This window comes from Natrix helvetica, assembly GCF_964273705.1.
Source record: "Natrix helvetica genome assembly, chromosome: 10".
NCBI classification, from domain to species: Eukaryota; Metazoa; Chordata; class Lepidosauria; order Squamata; family Natricidae; genus Natrix; species Natrix helvetica.
In genome coordinates, this window is record NC_138561.1 from 14181978 (window position 1) to 14204395 (window position 22418).

A 22418-nucleotide genomic window follows, 5' to 3' on the forward strand; every position below is an offset into this window, starting at 1 on the left:
AGCCCAGGTCAGAACATAAATGCTGCAATGGGAAGCCATCCAGTATCATGACCAAGAAAACTGCAGGGATGCAGGCGTCCAGAACCAAGCTTGAATGCCTCTTTATCTCTTTATCCCATCCCCTCATAAACAGCCCGGTGGCCCAAGGCTGTCTTGTAAAACTAGACTGCGTGCAGCCAAATGCCAAAAACGGTAACTCGAGCCGTTCTATTTGATGTGAGGTATGTGTTCTTTCTTTGAAAGAACATGTGGGAGTTTTTGCTTGAAAGGACCGAGTTGCAACCTTTAAGCTCCACAGAAGCGTAACTTTGCTGGAAGTGATACAGAAGCCCTCTGGGTAGACAAGAAGGATGACTCATCCCTCCTTTTCAGTCTGATACGCCTTCGTAATTTAAGTCTGGCGGCCTTCCAGGTGCCTCGTGCGCAAGCAATGTTCAGGTTCCACTCCTACAGCTGTTTCCTAGCGGGCCCACCTGTCACACAATGTTTTTGATAGACCAGATCCAGACAAACATAGATCAAGATTGGAGGAAAGCCTAGAGACCTATAAATAAGGATTTCGAGAGTTATACCTAACACTGGAAAGAAACGAAGGTTCATTCCTGGGGGTTTTTTGTTTTTGTTTTTAAATGTTGTTTGCCCAAAGTGACTTCCTTCGTCCAATCTCATAAAGGTCGAGTGAGAACAAGTTTTTTAATCGATGATCTGTTCAGAAACTCTCTGCATTATTCATACAAATCTGAACAGGGGATTGACCCCCCGATTTGAATGGATACAAAAATCAAACACATTAAATAACAGTTCCCAACAGTCAGCAAACAATCCATTCAGGGCAGTTCTGATGCTCAGAATTCAGAACTTCTCCATAGACAAGTTATGAAAGGTAGCAGGGGTGGGCTACTGGGGGTTTCGGGGGAACCTCTAGCTAAGATTCTGTGCAGTTTGGAGAACCCCCCCCCAAAAAAAAAATCCCATTCCTGGCTGGCCCTTCCCCTCCAGGAGTCCACAGGCGGCCCGTTTTGGGTGCAGGTAAGTGCGGGGCGTGCTTGGAGGCTCAGGGAGAGCGATAAACGGGCCTACCGGAAGTTTGGGAAGGATGGAAACGGTCCCGTTTCCTGCCTTCCGGAGCCTGGGGAGGCAGTTTTCACCCTCCCGGAGGCTCGAAAACAGTCTTCGGAGCCTGGGGAGGGCAAAAAGCCCCCCTCCCCCACATTGTGGTGCAGGAAGCAGATAGGCCACACCCACCATGGCCATGCCCACCCAGCAACTGGGCAGAGAACCCCTTGCTAAAATTTTCCAAGCCCACCCCTGAAAGGTAGGCAAAAATCAGGTTGACGGATTAGACTTCTCTTCTGCATCCAAAGTCAATTGGACAACAGGGACGGTTCACAGAACAAATATATAATTTATTTACATTGGGACAACCTGCTTTTTTTTTTCCAGCTTAAAAAGTAACTCAGAGCCTCCCTATTTTTTCCAACAGACTTAACGGACAGAGACGAACTCTTGACTTATTTGATGGTGCCTTTAAGAATCAGCTGAGATTGACATGAAGAAGAAGAATGTACTTAACGTTAAAGGTTCCCCTCGCGCATATGTGCTAGTCATTGCGGACTCTAAGGGGCAGTGCTCATCCCTGTTTCAAAGCCAAAGAGCCAGCGCTGCCCGAAGATGTCTCCGTGGTCATGTGGTCGTGACTAAAGGCCAAAGGTGCACGGAAAGCTGTTACCTGCCCACCAAAGGTGGTTCCTATTTTTTCTACTTGCATTTTTTATGTGCTTTCGAACTGCTAGGTTGGCAGAAGCTGGGGCAAGTAACAGGAGCTCGCTCCATTACGCGGCACTAGGGATTCGAATTGCCGAACTGCCGACCTTTCTGATTGACAAGTTCAGCATCTTAGCCACTGCGTCCCTATAATAAATAAATAATAAATGTAATAATAAATGAACAAAAACAGGTAAAGTTAAGGTTGTCTCTTGTGTTTCATACAACCTGAAATCCGACCGTGTGTGTAAGGAAAAATTCCAGCCTTTAAAAAAAAAAAAAAAAACAACCCTTATCTCTGATGCTGATAAACCCAGATTATTTTGCCTGGGTGAAGAATGCGTGGATTTGTTGAGCTAGACTGCAGCCAACTACTCCTTCGAGCTCCTGGAGAGAGGCATTGCAAAGCTGATGGATATTTCCAAAGTTTTCCAGAAGAAGAAGTGCCTTTGTCTTTCCAACTCCCGGAATCTGCTGAACTGTGTGGAGCACAGACGGTTCCAATAACTTGGTACCTTTCTTACTTTGGAAAGGATTACGGGATTTAGTTTGTTCGTGCACCTGAAAGAAAAGACAAATTCAGTCTGGCTGCTCTCTTGTGGTTTTCGGTGCTAAACATTGGCAAGCATTTCCAGGGGTGGGCTTCAAAAACTTTAGCAAGGAGTTCTCTGCCAGGTTGCTGGGTGGGCGTGGCCATGGTGGGTGTGGCCTATTCGGCCTCCTGCACCACGGCGGTTGGGGGGGGGGGAGTTTTTGCCCTTCCTGGAGGGCTTTCCTCGAGCCTCTGGGAGGGCAAAAACAGCCTCCCAGGCTCCGGAGGCTGGAAATGAGCCCATTTCTGCCCTTCCCAAACTTCAGGTAGGCCCGTTTTTCGCCCTCCTCGAGGCTCCACGTGGGCCCTGCATTTACCTGCATTAGACCAGCCACTAAATGAGGACTACCTGTAATTCAGTAAGATGTTTTTTGGTTATATAGGGTGAGAAGTGCTTCGGATACAGAATGAAAGTGGCACTTCGGATTGGTCAGGATCACAAACCAGCTGTCAGGTTTCCTAAAAATGCCCTAATTGATTCATGAATATCAAGCCAAGTTTCATTACAAAACTAGTCATTTATTAGGAGCACCATTAGGCAAAGCAGTCAGATCTAAGTTTTGTTTGAATTATAGCTGAACTTTACCCGTTCTTTCCCTCCCCTTGGTCTGTGTCATAAATCACATTCCCCAATGAGGTGCACCCCTCCCAAGCCTGCTGCAGTAATCTGAGATCCAACTTTAGACGAAAGTATGCATGGAATGCACTCCCCCCCCCTTCTCTCACTATGGCAACTTTAGGAGTTGACACCAGCAGTCATTAAAGTATCTGCATCTTTTTACTGGAAACAAATGTAGCTGGTTTAATGAGTCACAGATATTGCATTCAAGGCTCTGAGCATTTTGAGGTACTTCCTCCAAAACTAATAGGAGTCAAACATCCCTACATTCCAAATTATTTTGCCACCTCAAACCAAGGTCTGTCTAGTCCAGCATTCTGTTTCCTGCAAAGCCACTTAAACACGAGCTCTTGTACACCGATTCTAATCTGAAGTCCACCCACCTTAAAATTGTCTGCTTTCAAAAGCACTGCTTGAAAGCCTGATAGCAGTACAAACAGCTCTTGAAGGCACTTACCAATTGAGCAATAAGTTGAGCTGCTTCTTTTTGGCTGGCCACCGGAAGTAATGTCATTCCGAGTTCCAGAACGACAAATTTCTGCACACCTGGAAAATACTGGTTGCTTATTTGGGTTTTTTCAACTAATACAATCCCTTGAAGATTGCAAGCCTGGAAGAAGTAGGAACAATGAGAGTAACCGGTATTAATGAGAGGGACAAACAGCCTAGAGCAGTGATGGCGAACCTATGGCACGGGTGCCACAAGTGGCACGTGGAGCCATTTGTCAGGGCACGCGAGGCGCTGCCCTGTCAGCTGGCCAGATCGCATGTGCGTGCTGGCCAGCTGAGTTCACCTTTTTAAAAGCCATTTTCCGCCTTCCCCAGGCTCCAGAGGCTTTATAGGAGCCTGGGGAGGGCAAAAAGAGCCCCCCAGAGGCCCTCTGGAAGCTTCAGGGCTGTCCGGAGGCTTCCCTGAAGCCTTCGGAGCGCTTAAAACGACCCTCTGAGCAAACCGGAAGTCACTTTCAGTTTGCTCGGAGGGTGGTTTTAAGTGTTCCAAAGGCTTCAGGGAAGCCTCCGGACGGTCCCTGAAGCCTCAGGAGGGCCTCCGGGGGGTCGGGGGAGGCTCCTTTCGCCCTCCCCAGGCTTCTATAAAGCCCCTGGAGCCTGGGGAGGGCAAAAAAAGCATGTAAAAATTGGGGGGTGTCACGCATTGTGCGTGCATGCGCACTGGGGGGGTTGCGCGTTGCATTATGGGTGTGGCACACCCGCACACAACCCCCCTGCGCTCCCCCCACTAGTGGCACGCGAGCCAAAAAAGGTTCGCCATCACTGGCCTAGAGTAAGTTCATTGGGAGGGTTGGGAAAGTAAAAAAAAGGTGTGCTTTCTCCACTCTTTCCCCCCTTCATTCCACTTAGCCGTGCTGTTTAAAATCACTGGTTAAAGATTATTGTTTCCTCACAGATGAATATGAGAATGATTGGATGGCTGGGCTCACATCATTCAGATCTGTGCATAAAACAACCATAATATACCACAGGTAACGATAAAGGTTCCCCTCGCATATATGTGCTAGTCATTCCCAACTCTAGGGGGCGTTGCTCATCTCCATTTCAAAGCCGGAGCCAGCGCTGTCCAAAGACATCTCCATGGTCAAGTGGACGGCATGACTAAACGCTAAAGGCGCATGGAGCGCTGTTACCTTCCCACCAAAGGTGATTCCTGTTTTTCTACTTGCACTTTTATATACTTTCGAACTGCTAAGTTGGCAGAAGCTGGGACAAGTAACGGGAGCTCACTCTGTTACACGGCACTAGGGATTCGAACCGCCGAATTGCCCACTTTTCTGCTTGACAAGCTTGGTGTCTTAGCCACTTTTTAAATACACCATACATGGCCATTAATTCTTGATATTTTCCTGCAACAGCCAATTAGATATAAATGAACCAGTTAAAGCTTTCTCTGAACCGAAGATAAATGTAAAGCCATGCCAGTTACTAAGGCAAAATATATTTTTGTTCTTCAAGCATTTTTCAGATCATTTCCAAAAGGAAACAGCAACGGAAGGAAAACACTTTTATTAAATGATCAAGGATAAAAAAAAATAGTTCTTAAAATGGTGGATTTGGGTTGCTGGTATAATTATTGATAACAGCACATGGTACTAAAGATTAGATTCTCCTTAAATTGTGAAGAATTGATCTAATGTTTTGCTGATATTATGTTCCTGAAAAGGATTATCCAAACAATACTTTCGTAGGGTGCTTACATTTCTAAAACGAACAAGTCTTCTTTTGAAGCCATTTCCTGCCACCAGATCTGCTTCAGATAGGTAGAGAATGCAGCATCTGTTTGAAAGATGAAAATCCACAAGTCCCAGACCATCTTCCAATATAAGCTTAACTTTACCTTGAAAAGTGAGAAGCAAGGAAACTACAGTAACAACAGAACTACTGTGGGTACACAATTCTCATTTGAGTGAAACTCTGGCTGTGTTTACCTATCCTGCCAAGTTTGATTTTAACATATTGTGTCAACCCAACCAATTCCATGTTTAAACAAACCGTGCCTGAACACACACTGGAAATCAAGCTGTTGCTTCATCTCCAAGTTCTAAATAAATTATTCAGAAGAAAAAGCCAATGGTTTCAAGAGTGATAATTTCCAAGTACGTTTAGCCCTACAAAGTGACAATATGCATTTAAACCAGACTTTAACATCAGGCTTGCCAGATTTCGTTTATAGTATATAGAGCTGGCATTCAAATTAATGAGAATTAAAACAACCTGATAAAAATAATAAAATACTCCTTGTGATCTAGCGATATCTTCAGATTCTCCTAGCTTCATAAAATGAGACAACTTAATTTCTCTGGCTGTTTAGACAACCTACGCTCCTTTGGGATGTTTAGGAAAACTATAATTAAGAGCTTCAGACCAGTGGTGGTTGATGCCAGCGTTGTTGCTGGCTCGCTGCGCACGTGCGCAGTTGACTAAATAGTTCTGTGCATGTGCAGAACATGAAAAGATTACTAAAAAACATGCTGGCAATGACAGTGGCGACTGGGGAACCGGTTCGGGGGCATGGCCAGCCTGGGTCGCTGCCAGATATGCAACCAAGTCTAAAATGCCACTACCGGTTCAGCCGAACTGGTGTGAACCAGTAACAACTCACCTCTGCTCCAGACCAAACCAAGAGATGAAACTCATATTTTGTAGTGCAATTGATACTTTGATTTGCTGAAAGGCATTCAAGGCGCTATCCTAGTTCAAATTCCCCCTCCCCATTCAACTATACTTAACACCCAAACACAGGCAATGCATCTGTGATATTCCTTTTGCAAAATAAAAAAAGTGTCCACTGGAGTTGGGTGACCAATATATTTAAATAAATACGTTAGTTTAATTTTCAGATTGTAGGAGGATTTGTTGGTAAGCAAAATTCTATAATTTTATCAAATGTATGATTTACCTTGCATCTCCTGAGCAATTTGGGAACCCTTCCATTTCTCATTGCCAATTACATGGCCCAAAGGAACGTTTCCAGCTCCTGCTTGGACTGGGGTGCTATCGTTTGCCATTATGAAACTTCATTTGCACTTGTAAGGTTATTTGTCCTGTGCAAGAGAAAAAAAAACCATTAACCTGTTATTCTGAAAACGCAAAAGAGAGAGAGAGAGAGAGAGAGATACATTTCTCATTAACCAGGGATTACCCATGAAATCCAGGTGACTTCCAGCTGATGACTTTCCAGAGGGAGATATTTCTTGACAGTGAGAACAATTAATCAGTAGAATATCTTGCCTCCTAAAAGTTGTGAATGCTCCATCACTGGAGGTCTTCAAGAAGAGACCATGCAGCCTTTGTCCAGAATGAACAGGGCAGAGAATAGAATTAGAATAAGAATAGAACTGGAAGGGAGCTTGGAGGTCTTCGAGTCCAGCCCCCTGCTCAAGCAGGAGACCCTTTACCATTTCAGACAAGTGACTGTCCAGTCTTTTCTTTAAAAACTTCAGTGACGGAGCGCCCACAATTTCTGCAGGCAAGCTGTTCCACTGGTTAATTTTCCTCACTGTTAAGAAGTTTCTCCTTAATTCCAGGTTGCTTCTCTCCTTGATTAGTTTCCATCCACTGTTTCTTGTCCTGCTCTCTGGTGCTTTGGAAAAATAAATTGAACCCCCTCCTCTTTATGGGAGCCTCTGAAATGGTTGGATTAGAAGACCTCCAAGGTCCCTTCCAACTCCATTATTCTGCATTCCGTTCTATTATTCTGTTAAATAAGTCAATAGCCCATCTCTATGGACAAAGACCAGTTTAGTGCTATTATTAATAATTGACATGTATATGTGTGAATCAATGCAAAGCATTCTTCTTACCTTATCATTTAAAGATCCTGCACAGCAATCTCCAGCGCCTTAAAACACACGTGCGAACGTGCCATACACGCAACCGAGAGAAGCTCCCATTCATCGCTTAGGCTCTTCCAGCTATTGCGAGTAGTTTCTGCTTCCGCCTTTATCAAACAGCGCGCGGCAGCCATGACGTACTGCTGCCACCAGCCAATCAAATCCCTCCTTTTTTCCTCTCCCGCCTCTCCCGGAAAAAAATATAGTTCGCAAGGGGCGTGGCGGTTCCTAACGGACGCTGGTTGCTAAGGCGAAGGCAGCCTCAGTAAGGCGGATGCCAATTGGATAAAGCGGGACGTCGTAGCCAATCGCCTTGCGGCTAATTGCGGAGTGGTTGCGAGGGGAAGCGTCCTCCTCTTCGGGAGGGGAGGGGAGAGCCGCTCCTTCTGGCCGGTGTGGCCCGTTGTGTCTCCCCGCTTCGTTCTCGTTTGTTTGTTTTTCCTCAGACTTTTCGCCCTCATGCCGTTTTATTTCAAGAGGGGCCGGAAAGGCCTGTTTGTGAGTATTTCCTTGAGGAAAATTCAGGGGGGGGGGAAGCGAGGAGGATGAGCCGGCGGCCCCTGATGGCAAGCGTGGCTCCGGTTCCCATGGCAACCAAGTGCCTGGTTCCTCCCGAGCATCCCAGGTTGGATCTGGAAGGAGGGATCCGAAAGGGAAACGGACAGAGCAAGGCTCCCCAGGGGAGCAATGGAACAGCCTGCCTCTTGAAGTTGCGGGGGCTCCGTCGCTGGTAGTTGAATATTGGACAGTCATTTGTCCAGAATGGTGGGAGGATTTCTGCCCTGGGCAGAGGGATGGACTAGAAGACCTCCAAGGTCCCCTTCCAACCGCTATGATTCAAGGGCGGCAGTCGGGAAAAGTTCCGTTCTTGATTGGCCTGGTTTCACATTATGAAGCATCTCTCTCTCCCTCTCCCTCCCTCCCTCCCTCCCTCCCTCCCTCCCTCTCTCTCTCTCTCTCTCTCCTGTCTGTCTGTCTGTATCTGTCTGTCTATCTATCATCTATCAATATACGAAATAAATATACACATCTATCTATTGTATCTATCTTGTCTATCTATATCATATCTATCCCCTCTCTTTCTTTTATCATATCTCTCTTTCTCTCTATTCTATTTCTCTCTGTCTATCGTATCCCTCTCTCTTGCTTTCTCTCTCTATCCTATCTATCTATCTTTCTCTCGCTCTATTGTATCTATCCTATCTATCTTTATCTTTCTCTCTCTCTTTCTTTATCGTATCTCTCTTTCTCAATCCTATCTATTCTCTCTCTCTCTATCTATCTATCTATCTATATATATATATACACATGCATATATATGTTTTCATATATATATATGTATGTATGTATGTATGTATGTATGTATATATCGTATCTATCTTTCTTTCTCTCTATCATATCTATTGAATCTATCTAGCTATTTCTAGCTAACTAGTAGCTATCCATCTAATTGATCTATCTACCTTTAAAACTCTACTCTCCGTAGTAATCTTTAACTGGAGAAAATGGTGCATCATAGGGCAAGACTTTGTGAACAAAGGCCCCTTTTATATGGGCTACTTTATGTAACGCCTGGGCCGTTTACTCCTTAAGGAATGAAATTTGGGGAAGTTACGGCTGCTTCAGTGCTGGTGGGCTACTGCTACGGTCACATGACTCCCGTTATCAATGTGCTATGTCAGCTTCCCAGCCACTTGTGCAATCCCTTGCTCCCAGCACTTGTCACTTTCCTGGTGGGAAGGGAAGGGAAAGGGAAGGAGGAACGCCCATGCACTCTTCCTGACATACACCACCATCCTGGGTGCCTTTTGTAAGCCTTGTGACTTCTCTGTACCCTAATGCACTTCCCTGACATATGTTGCTTCCATTGCATGCCTTACCTGAACTATGCAGCACACCTGTATGCACTCCCTCTGATCCACACAGCAATTTTTGAAAACCCTTCCTGACTTACCTGGCACTTTTTGTGAATCTCTGTTTGTCCTCCTCAACTCGCACCATCCCCTGCACCCTCTCCAACCCATGCTGCCCCCCCTCCACATGCTTTCTCTGACCCGCACACAACCTCTCATGCGTTCAAACTGCATTGCCCTCGATTTGCATGTCGATAAATAAATGATGAAACTGACTAGGTATGTTAACTGAATTTGGTAGAAGGAGGAATAGATAGCTATGAGCGTTCATGGAGATTCTTATAGAAACTTTGTCAGCTGAATCTAGAGAAATTATATAAACATCACCAGTAACTTTGTTTTCTGAAACAGAATAGCTGTTTTATATGGAATATGATACTTTCTACAAAGAATGAACATTTCAAAAATTACATTGTAACCCAAGAATCAAATGTGTGCGAAAATAAATACATAGAATAATATAAGAAAAGTTACAGTAGGTAGCCACAGAAATAACTATTATTTTTGTGGGGATATGGTGGTTTTGCGCATCACCTTCAAAACCATTTAGGCTTACCGCCTACATTAATTTGCATGTACATGTTCCTCCCTTTCATGTTGTTATTCCTTGTGCATGTACCTTTTTCTGTTTCTCCATTGTGTTAATTCAATCATTGCCAACTAACTTTATTTTAAATTGTTTAGAAACATATAGCTCATGGCCTGATCCCTGCAGCTACCATAGCTCCTAAACCTGCTGTCCCCCGCACCCCTCCCCCTCGTAGTCCAAACCCTTCTCCAGAAAGGCCCAGGTAGGTTTTTTCATCTCTTGATTTTCAGTCATGTAACAGAATTAATATTATTAATGGATATTTGAATATGTAGAATGGCTTTATTTTGCCTGTACGTTTGTGTACACCAGACGTACGTATGATTACATTGGAAAGAGAAATGGGTACCACATATTTGCATGTTATGTAATTTTAAAGAGGCTTTCGGCAGCATTGAACACAGTCTACTTTATAGTATAAATGTGGTTATTTATTTTAATTGTTTATTTATTTATTTTTATTTGTCAACAAGTACAAGGAAACAAGTATGAAAACACTTGAAAAAATGGCACAAATAAATGGATATAAATAAGCAAAACATAGCCATAAACACATAAAAAGATTACATATAAATGGGGACAGTAGGACAGGGACGGTAGGCACGCTGGTGCACGTATGCAGGCCCCCTTAGAGACCTCTTAAGAAACGCGTAAGGTCCATGGTAGACAGCTTAAGGTAAAAGGTATTGGGGTTAGAGCAGGCATGTCCAAAGTGCGGCCCGGGGGCCAAATGTGGCCCTTTTTCAAATTTCAAGCGGCCCGCAGCCTCTTCTCCCCACTGGAATTATTTGTTTAGTCTTTCATAAAATACCGTATTTTTTGAAGTATAAAGATGCATCTTTTTCCCCTCAAAAAAGAGGCTAAAAATCTGGGTGCATCTTATACACTGAATACAGCAGTGTATAATAGAGGAACTAACAACAGGATCAGGTAGGGTGCTCCACACATTTACTATTCTATTGCTGAAATCGTTTTTCCTGCAATCAAGATTAGAACGGATTACATTTAGTTTGTATCTATCGATAGCCCTTGTGTTATTGCAGTTGAAGTAAAAGTAGTCATTCAGGTAGGACATTATGGCAGATCATCTTGTGCACTAAGCTCAGGTCGGAACGTAGACGGCGTAGTTTAAGGTTATCCAGGCCTAAAATTTCAAGCCTGGTGTTAGCTTGTCTTTTGAAATAGGGAAAAAATAAGACTCCCTTCCAAGAATTTGCAGATCCTAGCTAGCTTAATATTATCATATGAGTAGGAAATGTGGCTTCCCCCAGTAAACTTTGAGTTGCGGGTGAGATTAGAGTTTAGCTTACTAAAATTAAAAAAAGAATAAATTAAATGGATTTTTTTCATTACTTCAAAGAATGAGATGGTATTATGGCTCAGCATTAAAGCTGTCGTTGATGAATCTTTTATTTTCCGTGGGTTTTGACTCGATTAAATCCAACAGTGGATTTAGTAGATCCAATATAGGTGTTCAGCAGCACTTATACATTACTTAACACAGTTTCTATTTCTATTGTAGAGAAACATTGCTTCTTTTATGGGGGTGTGCATTGTGGGTGTTTCTCTATTATTTCAGATAGTTGAAACCACATCATGTTTTAACATTCATAATGCATATGTTGAGGGGCAGGGGTGGGTTCCAGCTGCTGCTACTGCCAGTTCGCTCAGGGGCGCACGCCGCGTGTGCTTGATGTGCGATATGCGTGCATGCACAATACTAAAAATGGTTCTGTGCAAGCGCAGAAGCCAAAAACAAGATGGCGCCGCCTACCGCGCTGCCGAGAGAACTGGTTTGGGGGTGTGGCAGGCCTGGGTCGTTGCCAATTCCAGCGACCCAGACCGCCAAGTTACTACCTACTTGTCCGAAGCGGTAGGAACCGACTCCTGTTGAGGGGTCTCAGTACAACCTGGACTCTCTCCTCCATGTAAACAGTTGCATAGCCTATTGAAAAATAGCTATAGATAAAGCTAGCTGTTGAAAGGAAAGTACTAGATACAGGAAGCAATTGTATTAAGATTTATGTTTTATTTAATTTAACTTAGATTTTTGAACTCATTATGATTAAGTGTTTTGCCTTATCTTATCCCAGCCTCCTGATCCGTGATTTTTTAAAAAAAAAAATTGGTGTTTTTTTTCCAGGTCTGCTTTAGCAGCCGCTATTCTTGTGACGACCTTAACTGGACGGACGATTGCCATCCCTCAGCCTCGTCAGCGATCTCTTTCGGAAAGTGATGCCAGCTACTTGCAAGATCAGGAAGACTGCATTGAGCCATATGCCACCGTCACCGAGCTACGAATGAGGTAGAAAACATGGCCCGTTTTGGCTCACCGATTCCATTTGGTATAAAATAATGTATAGTTCTTGTTTTACGGTGTTTTAAGAAAGTTTTGTGTATTTCTTAAAAACACCATAAAAAAGCTTTCTTTGAAAACCACTTCTGATTTGAGATTGGCAAACATTCAGAAGAAATGTCTGATTAGTGAAAACATTAGTATGAGAAGCACTGTGAATTTTTAATTGCCTATAAAGTAGGAAGTAAAGGGTAGCTCAGTGGCTAAGAGCTTGTTGATCAGAAAGGTCAGCAGTTCGGAGGTTCGAATCCCTAGCACTGCGTAACGGAGAGCTCCCGTTTCTTATACTTGTACTATATTTTCTGTTTATAGTCCAAATTGGAAGAATCATGCATCTGAGAGTGGTTGTGACGATGACGTGGATACATTCGCTTCTGACACAGAGAAAGAATCGGATCCCGACCATCAAATTATTGATAAAAAAGAAAGCATGAGCCATGAGATGATGTATGCTAAGCCACATAAAATCAAACAGGTAAGCTTTCAAGATTTTTTCTTTTACCTATCTGAACACAAATTATAAGACTCTCCAGTCCTTGTTGTTTTCCCTGTAAATTTTCTATTATGTGGTCCTTTAGAGATTGGAATCTTCTTTTTTTAAAAAAATAATAATCATTTTTATTTTATTCAAAATGAAATTTATGTTGTAAATAAATATAAAATAATGAGTAACAGAGTAAGCTCCCATTACTGGTCCCAGTTTCTGTCAACCTAGCAGTTTGAAAGCAGGTAAAAAACGCAAGTAGAAAAATAGAGACCACTTTGGTAGGATGGTAACAGTGTTTAGTCATGCTGGCCACATGGGTCGTTGCCAATTCCAGCGACCCAGGCTGCCAAGTTACTACTTACTCGTCCGAAGCGGTCCGAAGCGGTAGGAACCCACTGGGAGACGTTTTCAGACAGCGCTGGTTCTTCGGTTTTGAAATGGAGATGAGCACCGCCCCCTAGAGTCGGGAACAACTAGCACTTATGTACGAAGAGAATCTTTACATATGCATCATATAGTCTGTTGTTTTGTGGCTCATTTTGAGCATGAAGGATGCTTTCACAGGACATAAAAGGCTCAGGAGACTGCAGTTTGTTATTTCTTGTTTAATGTGTATTCAAGCACATATATTGCACCCGCTTATCCTATTTGTCCTTTGATGTGTTTCTGGTTTTCCTCTTTTTGATCACTGCCCTGTTTTATAATGACGTCAGCGCCTTTTCATAACATCAATTTCCATAAGTGAACTTTGAATTTATAAGGTGTATTGCAATATTTTTTATTTAGGAAAATCTCCCAGTATCTTCTAGTGCCAATGGTAAAGAAGATTCTTCTGTCTGCGAACCAAGTTGTCTCATCCAGCCAAATATTCAGATTGAAGGTGAGAAGATAAATAAATGTTTCTACCATCTGCTTCCCACCATTAGTATAATGTGTTGTTTGGTCTAGTACCGTAGTTGAGACTGGCTATTTTTTCCCTGTATGTGGGGGAAGGCTGCATAGTTAACAGTGAGAAAGAGCGAATCTGAATCTAAATGAACAAGACAAGGATGATTACTTCTTACATGTATTCCTTTTCATCTTTTTCCCTGCACAGAGCAGAAAATAATTTTTTTTAAATTTAAAAATAAAAGCACAAACCTCCATTTTCCTAATCTTTTACACTTGCTAATATTTATTTAAGATAAAGGTGGAAAAATTAGAAACTAAACAAGATGTAACTAGACGGATCGTGAAAGCTCCAGCTTGATTCGGAGCATTGCATTCCATTTGATATATTTCTCCTTTACACCTAACAACAAACGCATTTTTATATTACAGAAATTGAACATCCTGGAGTGAGGTTTCAGGTAAGCACAGCATAAAAATTATGTTCCATGATTTCAGTTAAGGACAGATTTATGTCTTCTCATTCTATATTTCTTTAAGAAGTCCAGGAAAGGTTGCATGGTCTTTTCCCTCCAGTTCGGTTCATCCTGTCCTCTATGATAAAAGGGGTAGAAAGGTGTAATTCTTGGAATTTCAAACTCACTTACAGCTCCAGGGATAGTGGCTGCCTTCTATTCTACAGGGAGATGTTAACTTACCTATGTCTCTACAGCAGTGTTTGTCAACTTGTCAACTTGAAGATATGGGCATTACATGCAGGCTGGAAAATTCTGGAAATTGATCTTCAGAGATTTTCATCTTCAAGCTGCTACGGTTGAAAAACACAGATTTTAGAAATATCTTACTATGATAGAAGATGCAGAGTCCTCCAATTAGCTGGAGTTGGGTGAAAGGCTAAATTGTACACCTTTCGTTTTTATTTGTCCTTTTATGCATTTTTCATTTTTATTTAAGTGATTGAATCTGGAAATTTAAAAAAAAATTAAATGAACTTTCGAAGTTAGAACTAAAGGTGTATGCCTTCTGGAATAGTTGCTGTTATTTTGTGGGTGACAATGAGGAGTCCTATTAGGTTAAATATTTTGTTCCATTTCTAGGGAGACCACTCAGGTGAAACTCCCCTGAATGAAAAACCACCTTCGTCTTCAGGTACAAACTCTCTAAATTTAAGTTTAGTGTAAATGGGCTGTGTTGGATTCTACAGAATAGGTTGACTGTAGTTCTGAGCCATAATTTAACCTAACAAGAACTCGGGACTTGTTTGTTTCCCCATGTCTTCCTACACAGTCATGAGGAGGAGTCCAAAAACTGTTGTTTTATTTTCAAATAATCATTACTTGCCTTCAAATAGTACTGACACTGGAAGAATTGTAGCTCAAATTAACAGAACAGTTACTAGAAGCAGGCCAACTTTAAGCCCGTCGTTAACATAAATTACCCTTGAGATTTGCCTATATTGCTAAACTCTGGAATCTAAAATGGAAATGGAGGATTTTACAGAATTTTGATTTCATTAACAAATTGGTTTCCGCAACTCCTATAACGAAATGAATCTTTTCCTGGGATCATATTATAGCTACAGAGGACAGCTGTGAAATCCTAGAAAAAGTTAAAGCTGAGTTGCTACGTATGCTAGAAAAATATTGTATGTTCCCTGCAGAGTTCCCCACCCCCACCCCCTGGTTTTAATTCCAAAGTACTTCATTCTGTATGTTTTGTATTAATGATAGCTCCTGCATTGGATATACATCCAGTCTCACTATAAGACTTTTTAAGGGTGAAGAAACGGTAAATTGTTTCCCACAAAATAAAAACATAAAAATCTGTTGCCGTTTGCAATTGAATTAAGATATGTCTTATATAACTTTCATAATTATTAATACGTATCTTCAAGCTATTGGAGTGGATTAAGTAATCATTTCCGTTGAGACAGAAGCCTTAACATCAATGCAAAATGCCTGCTTCTAAATAAAGATTCTTAGATTCAGCCGTTTTACCAAAAGGTTTGCATATATTTATGTGACTGATCAATATTTTATTTCATTTCTTCGGTAGATGCAGTCCTCCACAGAAAACAGGAACAGATGGTTCTCCCCAGAGAGAAGTTCCAGAAATTAAAAGAGCAACATTGGCATCTCAACAATGCGAACCAGACCTTATTTTCTGAACTAGAACAGACAAAGCAGTTAATGAAGGAACTCCAATTAAAAATTAAGAAATTGGAAAAAGAGAACAGGCAGTTGAAGGAAAAGCAGAATTCCCACAGTGAAGGTACCAAGGAATCTATTTTCTTTAAATATAATTTAAATTGTGTTCATGTGGGAGAGAATAAAACTAGATACTTGGGAATCGAGGGAAGAATGGTTGAACTTTATCATTCTACATGTACCATTAAGAGCCGAGGTGGCACAGTGGTTAGAGTGCAGCACTGCAGGCTAATTCAGCTGACTGCTAGCTGCAGTTCAGCAGTTCAAATCTCACCGGCTCAAGGTTGACTCAGCCTTCCATCCTTCCAAGGTCAATAAAATGAGGAGCCAAATTGTTGGGGGCAATATGCTGACTCTGTAAAGCGCTTAGAGAGCTGTAAAGCACTGTGAAGCGGTATATAAGTCTAAGTGCTAGTGATATTGCTATTATTTAATACGTCTGGCAAGCTTAGGAAAGATATTGGGAAAATGGTAAATTAGAATGTATTTAACGAACTTATTGAGATGATGACGGAAACAAATGGTAATTTTTTGTATCATATTTTAGAAAGTACGTTAGAAATCACCAGTACCTTAAAAAAAACTGAGTTAATAACCCAATGTTTATCGTATGACTTTCTCCCCTTCCAGAATTTGTGTTCTAATAAATGCATTTCTAAATGAGCAGGTCAATTAGATTGCTTGGGAAAAAATCCCCATGTTACTTAGGTTCCTCTGCTGGGTCCAGGGTTGTTGGTTTTTTTTTTTTTTTTTTTGTAGATCCACTTGAAAGTGCTTTTATGCACTTTCCTCGGATCTTGAGGCTGGCATTTGAAGTACACTGATCTAACTTGTCACTCCAGTTTCCCCCCTCAGGATAGGATTCTTTGAAGCATGTCATAAAATATCAAGGACGTTTGAGCAGGTTGCCTTTGATGGCTTCATCCTCCCCAAAATGAGGACATCATCATCACATGTCAGTTGTAATGGAACACACTGCCCCTTATTCTCACTAGATTTAGGCTATTTTTTAAACATAATTTCCAAAATATACATCCTGGCAGGTTTGATCCTCTGGGCCTAGGTATGGGTTTCTAAGGGTCTTATGCAGACATTATTTTTTTCATCATCTGCTGCCTGATCCTTTAATTGGATATACCTAGTTTTTTCTTCATATAAAATAGCTACTGTTACTTATCATCCAAAGTTACATGCATAGATTTTTGTCATTCGGTCCTTTGGATTTGCATTATATTTTATAGACTGCACAATTTGTAGCCTTCATGATTTATTCCCAGCTAAATGCCCATGAATCTTCTTGTTTATACAATCTCAGACTAGAAGCAAACTAGGTGTATTCAATTGCCATATATACTGTAGCTGCTGAATTGCCTTTTTTGGGGGGAATTCCTAGTTGTACAGGTGAATTTTACATAGTTTTACGGAATCACCATATCTTTAAAGCAAAGTTCCATTTTATCATGCAGCATTCAGCTTCAGTTAGATTTTGGAGATGTTTTAGCAATATGCGCATCATTATAAAATGTAATCTGCTTTTTCTTTTTTCTTTTCTTTTTGTATCAATCCAGAGGAAGGGACAGAATTGCTGCTGTTAAGACAACAAGCCCAGGAACTAGTAGATGAAAATCATAGTTTGAAAATGACTGTTCATCGCTTAAATGCAGAACTGAGTCGTTATCAAACAAAGTACAGACCAATTTCACCCAATGAGGTAACGTTCTCTTTCAAGATGGTTTATAATATAGTATCTTTAGTGTTCAAGCATTCCCAGTTTATTGGTTTTAGTTTAAAAAAGACATTTAGCTACTCTTTAGCACTCTTATCCTTTACTGCAATGTTCTAGCTTGCGTATTATATACCCTCCAATGTGACCACAAGAAAGGCTTTCAACATTTTCCTCCATGTTGTTGTTATTGTTAGTTGCTGTTATTTTTAAGAATACCTTTTCCCGTTATTGTAATTTTACAGCCGTTTACAACAGAACAGTTACCTTCCATCACCCACACGATAGAACTAAAAATGTATACATTTAACAGTTATTAAAATAGAGAAGAGAAGAAAAATGTAACCAAACACCTGTTTTTAATGCAACATTAATACAAATAAATGATAAATCTCAAAACAACATTGGACCCCAGAACAACTAGACACAAGGACAGTTTTTGCCCCTGTGTCATCACTCTGCTAAATAACTAATTCCCAAAACACAGTTAGTAAGGCTGTATTGCTATTCTTCTTCTCGTCTTTCTTAATATCTATCTCCTTTTCTACTTATGACTATAACTTTGTTGCTTGTATCTTTACGATTTACGTAGTTTTATTTAGTTTTCTAGTATGATTTATGTTGATTGCTTATTTAGTATCCTATGACTATCACTTAAGTGTTGTAGGTTATGATTTATGATGAACGTATTTTTATGATGACTCTGATCAAGATTTATCACCTATAGTTTTATGTGCACAGAGCTTATGTACCAAAGACGAATTCCTTGTATGTCCAATCACTCTTGGCCAATAAAGAATTCTTTAGCAGGTGCCTCAAAGTTTAGTTATAGTGCCAGCTATGTACTATAGTTTTGTAGCATTTCATGAATTTCGGGAGAGAGAGCATTCCTGTAATGGTATGTGGGAATGACCTTGGGAGACAACTAGGCAGAGACACGGCCAAGGTGATGTCAGATAAAAGGCATCTGAGCTTCTTGCCTTGCCTGAATTGGACTAGGCTAAGTGGCTGTATCTCTTTGACTTGTCTACCAAGGTCATGTACCATTACAATCCCAGAGTTCACTGCTGTCACACAGAGATTCTGGTTCTCAGCCCCCAATGTTGGTGATCAAACATTGAATGTAATGAGGACAGCAGTTCCTGTGTATCCTGTTTATTGCTCATCCTCATTATGTCTTGACTCTTTAAAGTAGTGGTATCTTTTTTCAGATGAAAGTCTTTTATACAATATCTTTTAACAAACAGGGGAGATAACTATACTTGCTTAACCACTCAGCTATTTCTACTAAATCATTTACAAAGCATATACACTCTTTATGGTTGCATCTTTGCTTAATAAAGATTATTCATTATAGTTTTTGTTCCTTTCCATTTTCAATTAATTTCAATAGGAAATTAATTCAGGTGTCTAAAGTTTTGGTTATATTAGTCTGGTTGTGACCTTTTTTTTTTAAAAAAAAGACTTCCTTAATACATAGGTACATGAAGTTGTTGGTGCAAATCTATCTTATATTTTTACTATCTTAGGGTGTAAAAATTGGAAGCCTGCCAATGAAAAAGCCAATACCCCCATGGCTGGTAAGTAACAAGTTAATCATTTTCATTTTATAGCACCTGATAGGTTCACTGTTATCTGTTTCCAAATTGTAGATAAATTACCCTATTGACATCTTAAAATAAAATCTTAAAATATTGTTATCTGATTAGATAATCTTCACTAAAAATGTTTAAAGTCTAATGCTACTATATATTTTAATGGATTGAAGTTTCCTTCTTTATTTCGTTCAGCTTGACATGAAATACTTATCCCCTCTCCTGTTGGCATATGAAGATCGAATGAAAGAAAAGGAAGATTTGATTCTAGAGCATGAGGCAAGTTAACAGCTCTGTATGTGCAATTATTTTTGCAAGTCAGTGCTGACAAGTGTTCAAATATACAATAAGATAGAAAATAAAATACATGTTTCTCATACATAAAAACTAAGTGGTCAAGGATAATATCAGGCTGCTTTCTTTCACTTTAGGAGAGCTATAGTCCAAGATTTATCACCTTATCTGCTGTTTAAGAGGGACTACTCTTAAATAACACACTCACACACACGATCCTATAATCTCTTGGGTGACTGAATGGAGTTGAGCATTTACTGGCTGGATTCCCTTCCTGATGCCTATGCGTAGCTCACAGCAGATATTTTCTCTTTCCACCCAGAGAACGAAGTATCTGCCGCTATCTATTACCTCACAGCCTCCTGATTGTGAAACAAAAGCTCCACCTCTAGGCCACCACATCTCTCACCTAGTCTTAAATTTTATATAAATGGACCTTATTTCCTATCCTCAATTAGACCCTTATCACGTTTTACAAAATTGTCCGTTTCCTTTCTGCTAAAGTCCACATGATATTTATATTTATAATATAAACTCTGGTTGTAGTAGACAAGTGTGATTATCTGTTAGGATATTCAAAAAGACAGTATATTTTTCTGTAAAAAATATAACTCAACTCAATGAATCCCGCATGGATGATCTTCCCCATCGGAGAGCCAGATTCGTATCCGTTGAATTTACCATGGTGAATATATGTTTCGTTTTGCTTTTCCTTCAGGAAAGCATGAAGATGTTTAAAGCACAAGTGGAAGCAGTCGTGAATGAAAATGAGCAGTTACACCAAAAATTAACTAAAAATACTGGCACTTTTATTAGTACCAAAGAATGGTAAGGGTACTATTATTTGAACCTATTAGATAATTCCTTTGTTGAAAGTTGTTTATAAAAACCGACGCAATGACTTTTAGTTATATTAAATGCTGTAAAATTCAGCAATGTCTAAATAAGCAGAAATGGTATGATCCATATACATTATATTGCATTAAGCTTAAAATAACTATTGCTATATTAAGTGGCTATATTTTTTTAGTGAACACGCCAATATACCTGATAGCAGAACAGAAGCAAAACATGCCAAGAATACTTTTCTAAGAGAAATACCAGACTTTGCCTAGAAAAATGTCATTGTTCAGAATTTAGCACCTATATCTGATGGCGAACCTATGGCACACGTTCCACAGGTGGCATGCAGCATCCTCTCTGCGGGCACGCGAGCCGTAGCCACAGTTCAGCTCTGCCGTGCCTGCATGTGCGCCTCCCGCCAGCCAGCCGGTTGTTGGGTCTCTGCCGCGCATGCGTGGGCTGGGGGGCGTGCTCGCATGCAGGGGGTGGGGTGCATGCAGGGGGGCAAATGCACATGCATGGAGTGATGCGGGGTTGGGGGACTGCGGAAGGCCTGTACACATGCACGGGGGCTGGGGTGCATGCACATGGGATGCACGCGCATTGCATTTTAGGCGTTTGGCCACATGTGCATGCTTTCACACACTTTGTTCATTCGGTCAGGAAAAGGTTAGCCATCACTAGCCTATACAGAGATTTCTCCCATAGAACACATATCTTTTAAATGCATTTTGGTTTATTTTATTATTTCCATTTTTTATTTTGAACTCTGCAGAAAGGTTTCAGTGCTATTTCAAATTTCAAATCAATGTTCCTTTACAGGCAGCATTTGCAAAGTCAAGCCAAGCTTGTCCTGGAGGAAAATAGGGTATTAATGGAACAGCTTAAAATACAAGAAACCAAAATAAACGATACCGTCAACCAACATGTTAAAGAAGGTGAAATAAATTTATCACTGCATGCAACAAATGTGAATAGAGAGAGAGATCAATTTTACCTTCAAAGGTAAAAGTTTTGTGAACCTGTTTAGAATTACCGGTGTTGATAATCAGTGGCTACTATCAATTCAGCCATGAAACATTTTCAGATTTATTTTGCTTTGTAAAAATTAATAAAACGTTGCAGTAGTTTATGATTTAATCTTAATATGGTGCACATTCGGGGTTCATCATGGTGAAATGAAACATGGCTGTCCACCAGAATGTGAAAAATCTAAAATAAATAACATTGTGTGGTGCATATGTTCTTATTCATTTGCAAGTCAGTCTCATTAGCAATATAAAAGGGACAAAATAAAAGTTTAGATGTAGAGACAGTTATTATTTTGCTGTAGTTGCTAGTCCTGAGTATTTGCAGATTTAATGAGATTTATATTTGACAGCAGCTTAACAAGTTGCACTGACATTACAGACTTGCAGAAAGGAAGATTTTGTAGCTGACAGGACAGGACAGAACAACAGAACAGAACAGAATAGAATAGAATGTAGAGTAGAGTAGAATAGAATAGGATTCAGAATAGAAGAACGGGAATAGAATGGAATGGAAATAGGAATAGAGTAGAATAGAATAGAGCTGGAAGGGACCTTGGAGGTCTTCTAGTCCAACCCCATGCTCAAGCAGGAGAAGCTATACAATCTCAGACAAGTGACTGTCCAGTCCATTCTTAAAAACCTCAGTGATGGAGCACTCACGATTTCTAAAGGCAAGATATTCCAAGCAATTGATACTTCAGATTAACGTGTAAGAATCACTAGATTGCAATCGAAAAGCATCCATATGAACAAAAATTGTGATCTGATTTTTTTCTGAGAATAACTTTTCCCCCCCAAAATGTTTTTTGACTTTTGGCCGATTCATAATTTAATCTAGTTTCCAAACTGACCAAGCAGCTCGTTACCCTGGAAACCGAAAAACAAAACCAAGAAGTGGAGATGCAAGAATGTCAGAAAAAGCTGAAAGAGTTACGCTCCGCAAACAAAGAATTAAAGGCCAGCATTAGCGATTACATAACGGCAGAGGAGCACGTTGCCTTGGAAAATAAACTTAGAAAGTAAGTGTCTGATGATTAAAGTCCCATTCCTCTCAGTGGCTTTTATGTATTTTTTACAATACTTTGCCATTTCCATGTCTATGTGTTACAATTTCAGCTTTCGATTTCGTGAAGTGGGTTCTTACTGTATGCCAAATGTTTTAATTTAATGA

General features: G+C 40.6%; 2 protein-coding genes across 2 annotated transcripts in view; one reads left to right on the forward strand and one right to left on the reverse strand.

Moving 5' to 3' along the window:
- Positions 1–1231: 1231 nt before the first annotated feature.
- FAAP24 (FA core complex associated protein 24) lies at positions 1232–7422 on the reverse strand. Its single transcript, XM_081963568.1, has 5 exons — positions 7292–7422; positions 6388–6532; positions 5186–5325; positions 3433–3585; positions 1232–2325 (listed from the first exon to the last, which is right to left on the reverse strand). Exons 2-5 carry the CDS (start codon positions 6494–6496, stop codon positions 2083–2085), a joined length of 645 nt encoding a protein of 214 aa, XP_081819694.1. The 5' UTR covers positions 6497–6532; positions 7292–7422; the 3' UTR covers positions 1232–2082.
- Positions 7423–7669: 247 nt separating this feature from the next.
- Positions 7670–22418, forward strand: part of CEP89 (centrosomal protein 89) — a 30233-nt gene continuing 15484 nt past the window's right edge. Inside the window, exons 1-15 of the mRNA XM_081963106.1 lie at positions 7670–7819; positions 9919–10025; positions 11967–12128; positions 12492–12654; positions 13453–13546; positions 13987–14015; positions 14652–14703; positions 15610–15825; positions 17330–17472; positions 19014–19064; positions 19275–19358; positions 20092–20201; positions 21039–21154; positions 22086–22268; positions 22364–22379. Of these exons, the coding sequence (XP_081819232.1) occupies positions 7781–7819; positions 9919–10025; positions 11967–12128; positions 12492–12654; positions 13453–13546; positions 13987–14015; positions 14652–14703; positions 15610–15825; positions 17330–17472; positions 19014–19064; positions 19275–19358; positions 20092–20201; positions 21039–21154; positions 22086–22268; positions 22364–22379 (1565 nt within the window). The 5' untranslated portion in view covers positions 7670–7780. The remainder of the gene's footprint in view (positions 7820–9918; positions 10026–11966; positions 12129–12491; positions 12655–13452; positions 13547–13986; positions 14016–14651; positions 14704–15609; positions 15826–17329; positions 17473–19013; positions 19065–19274; positions 19359–20091; positions 20202–21038; positions 21155–22085; positions 22269–22363; positions 22380–22418) is intronic.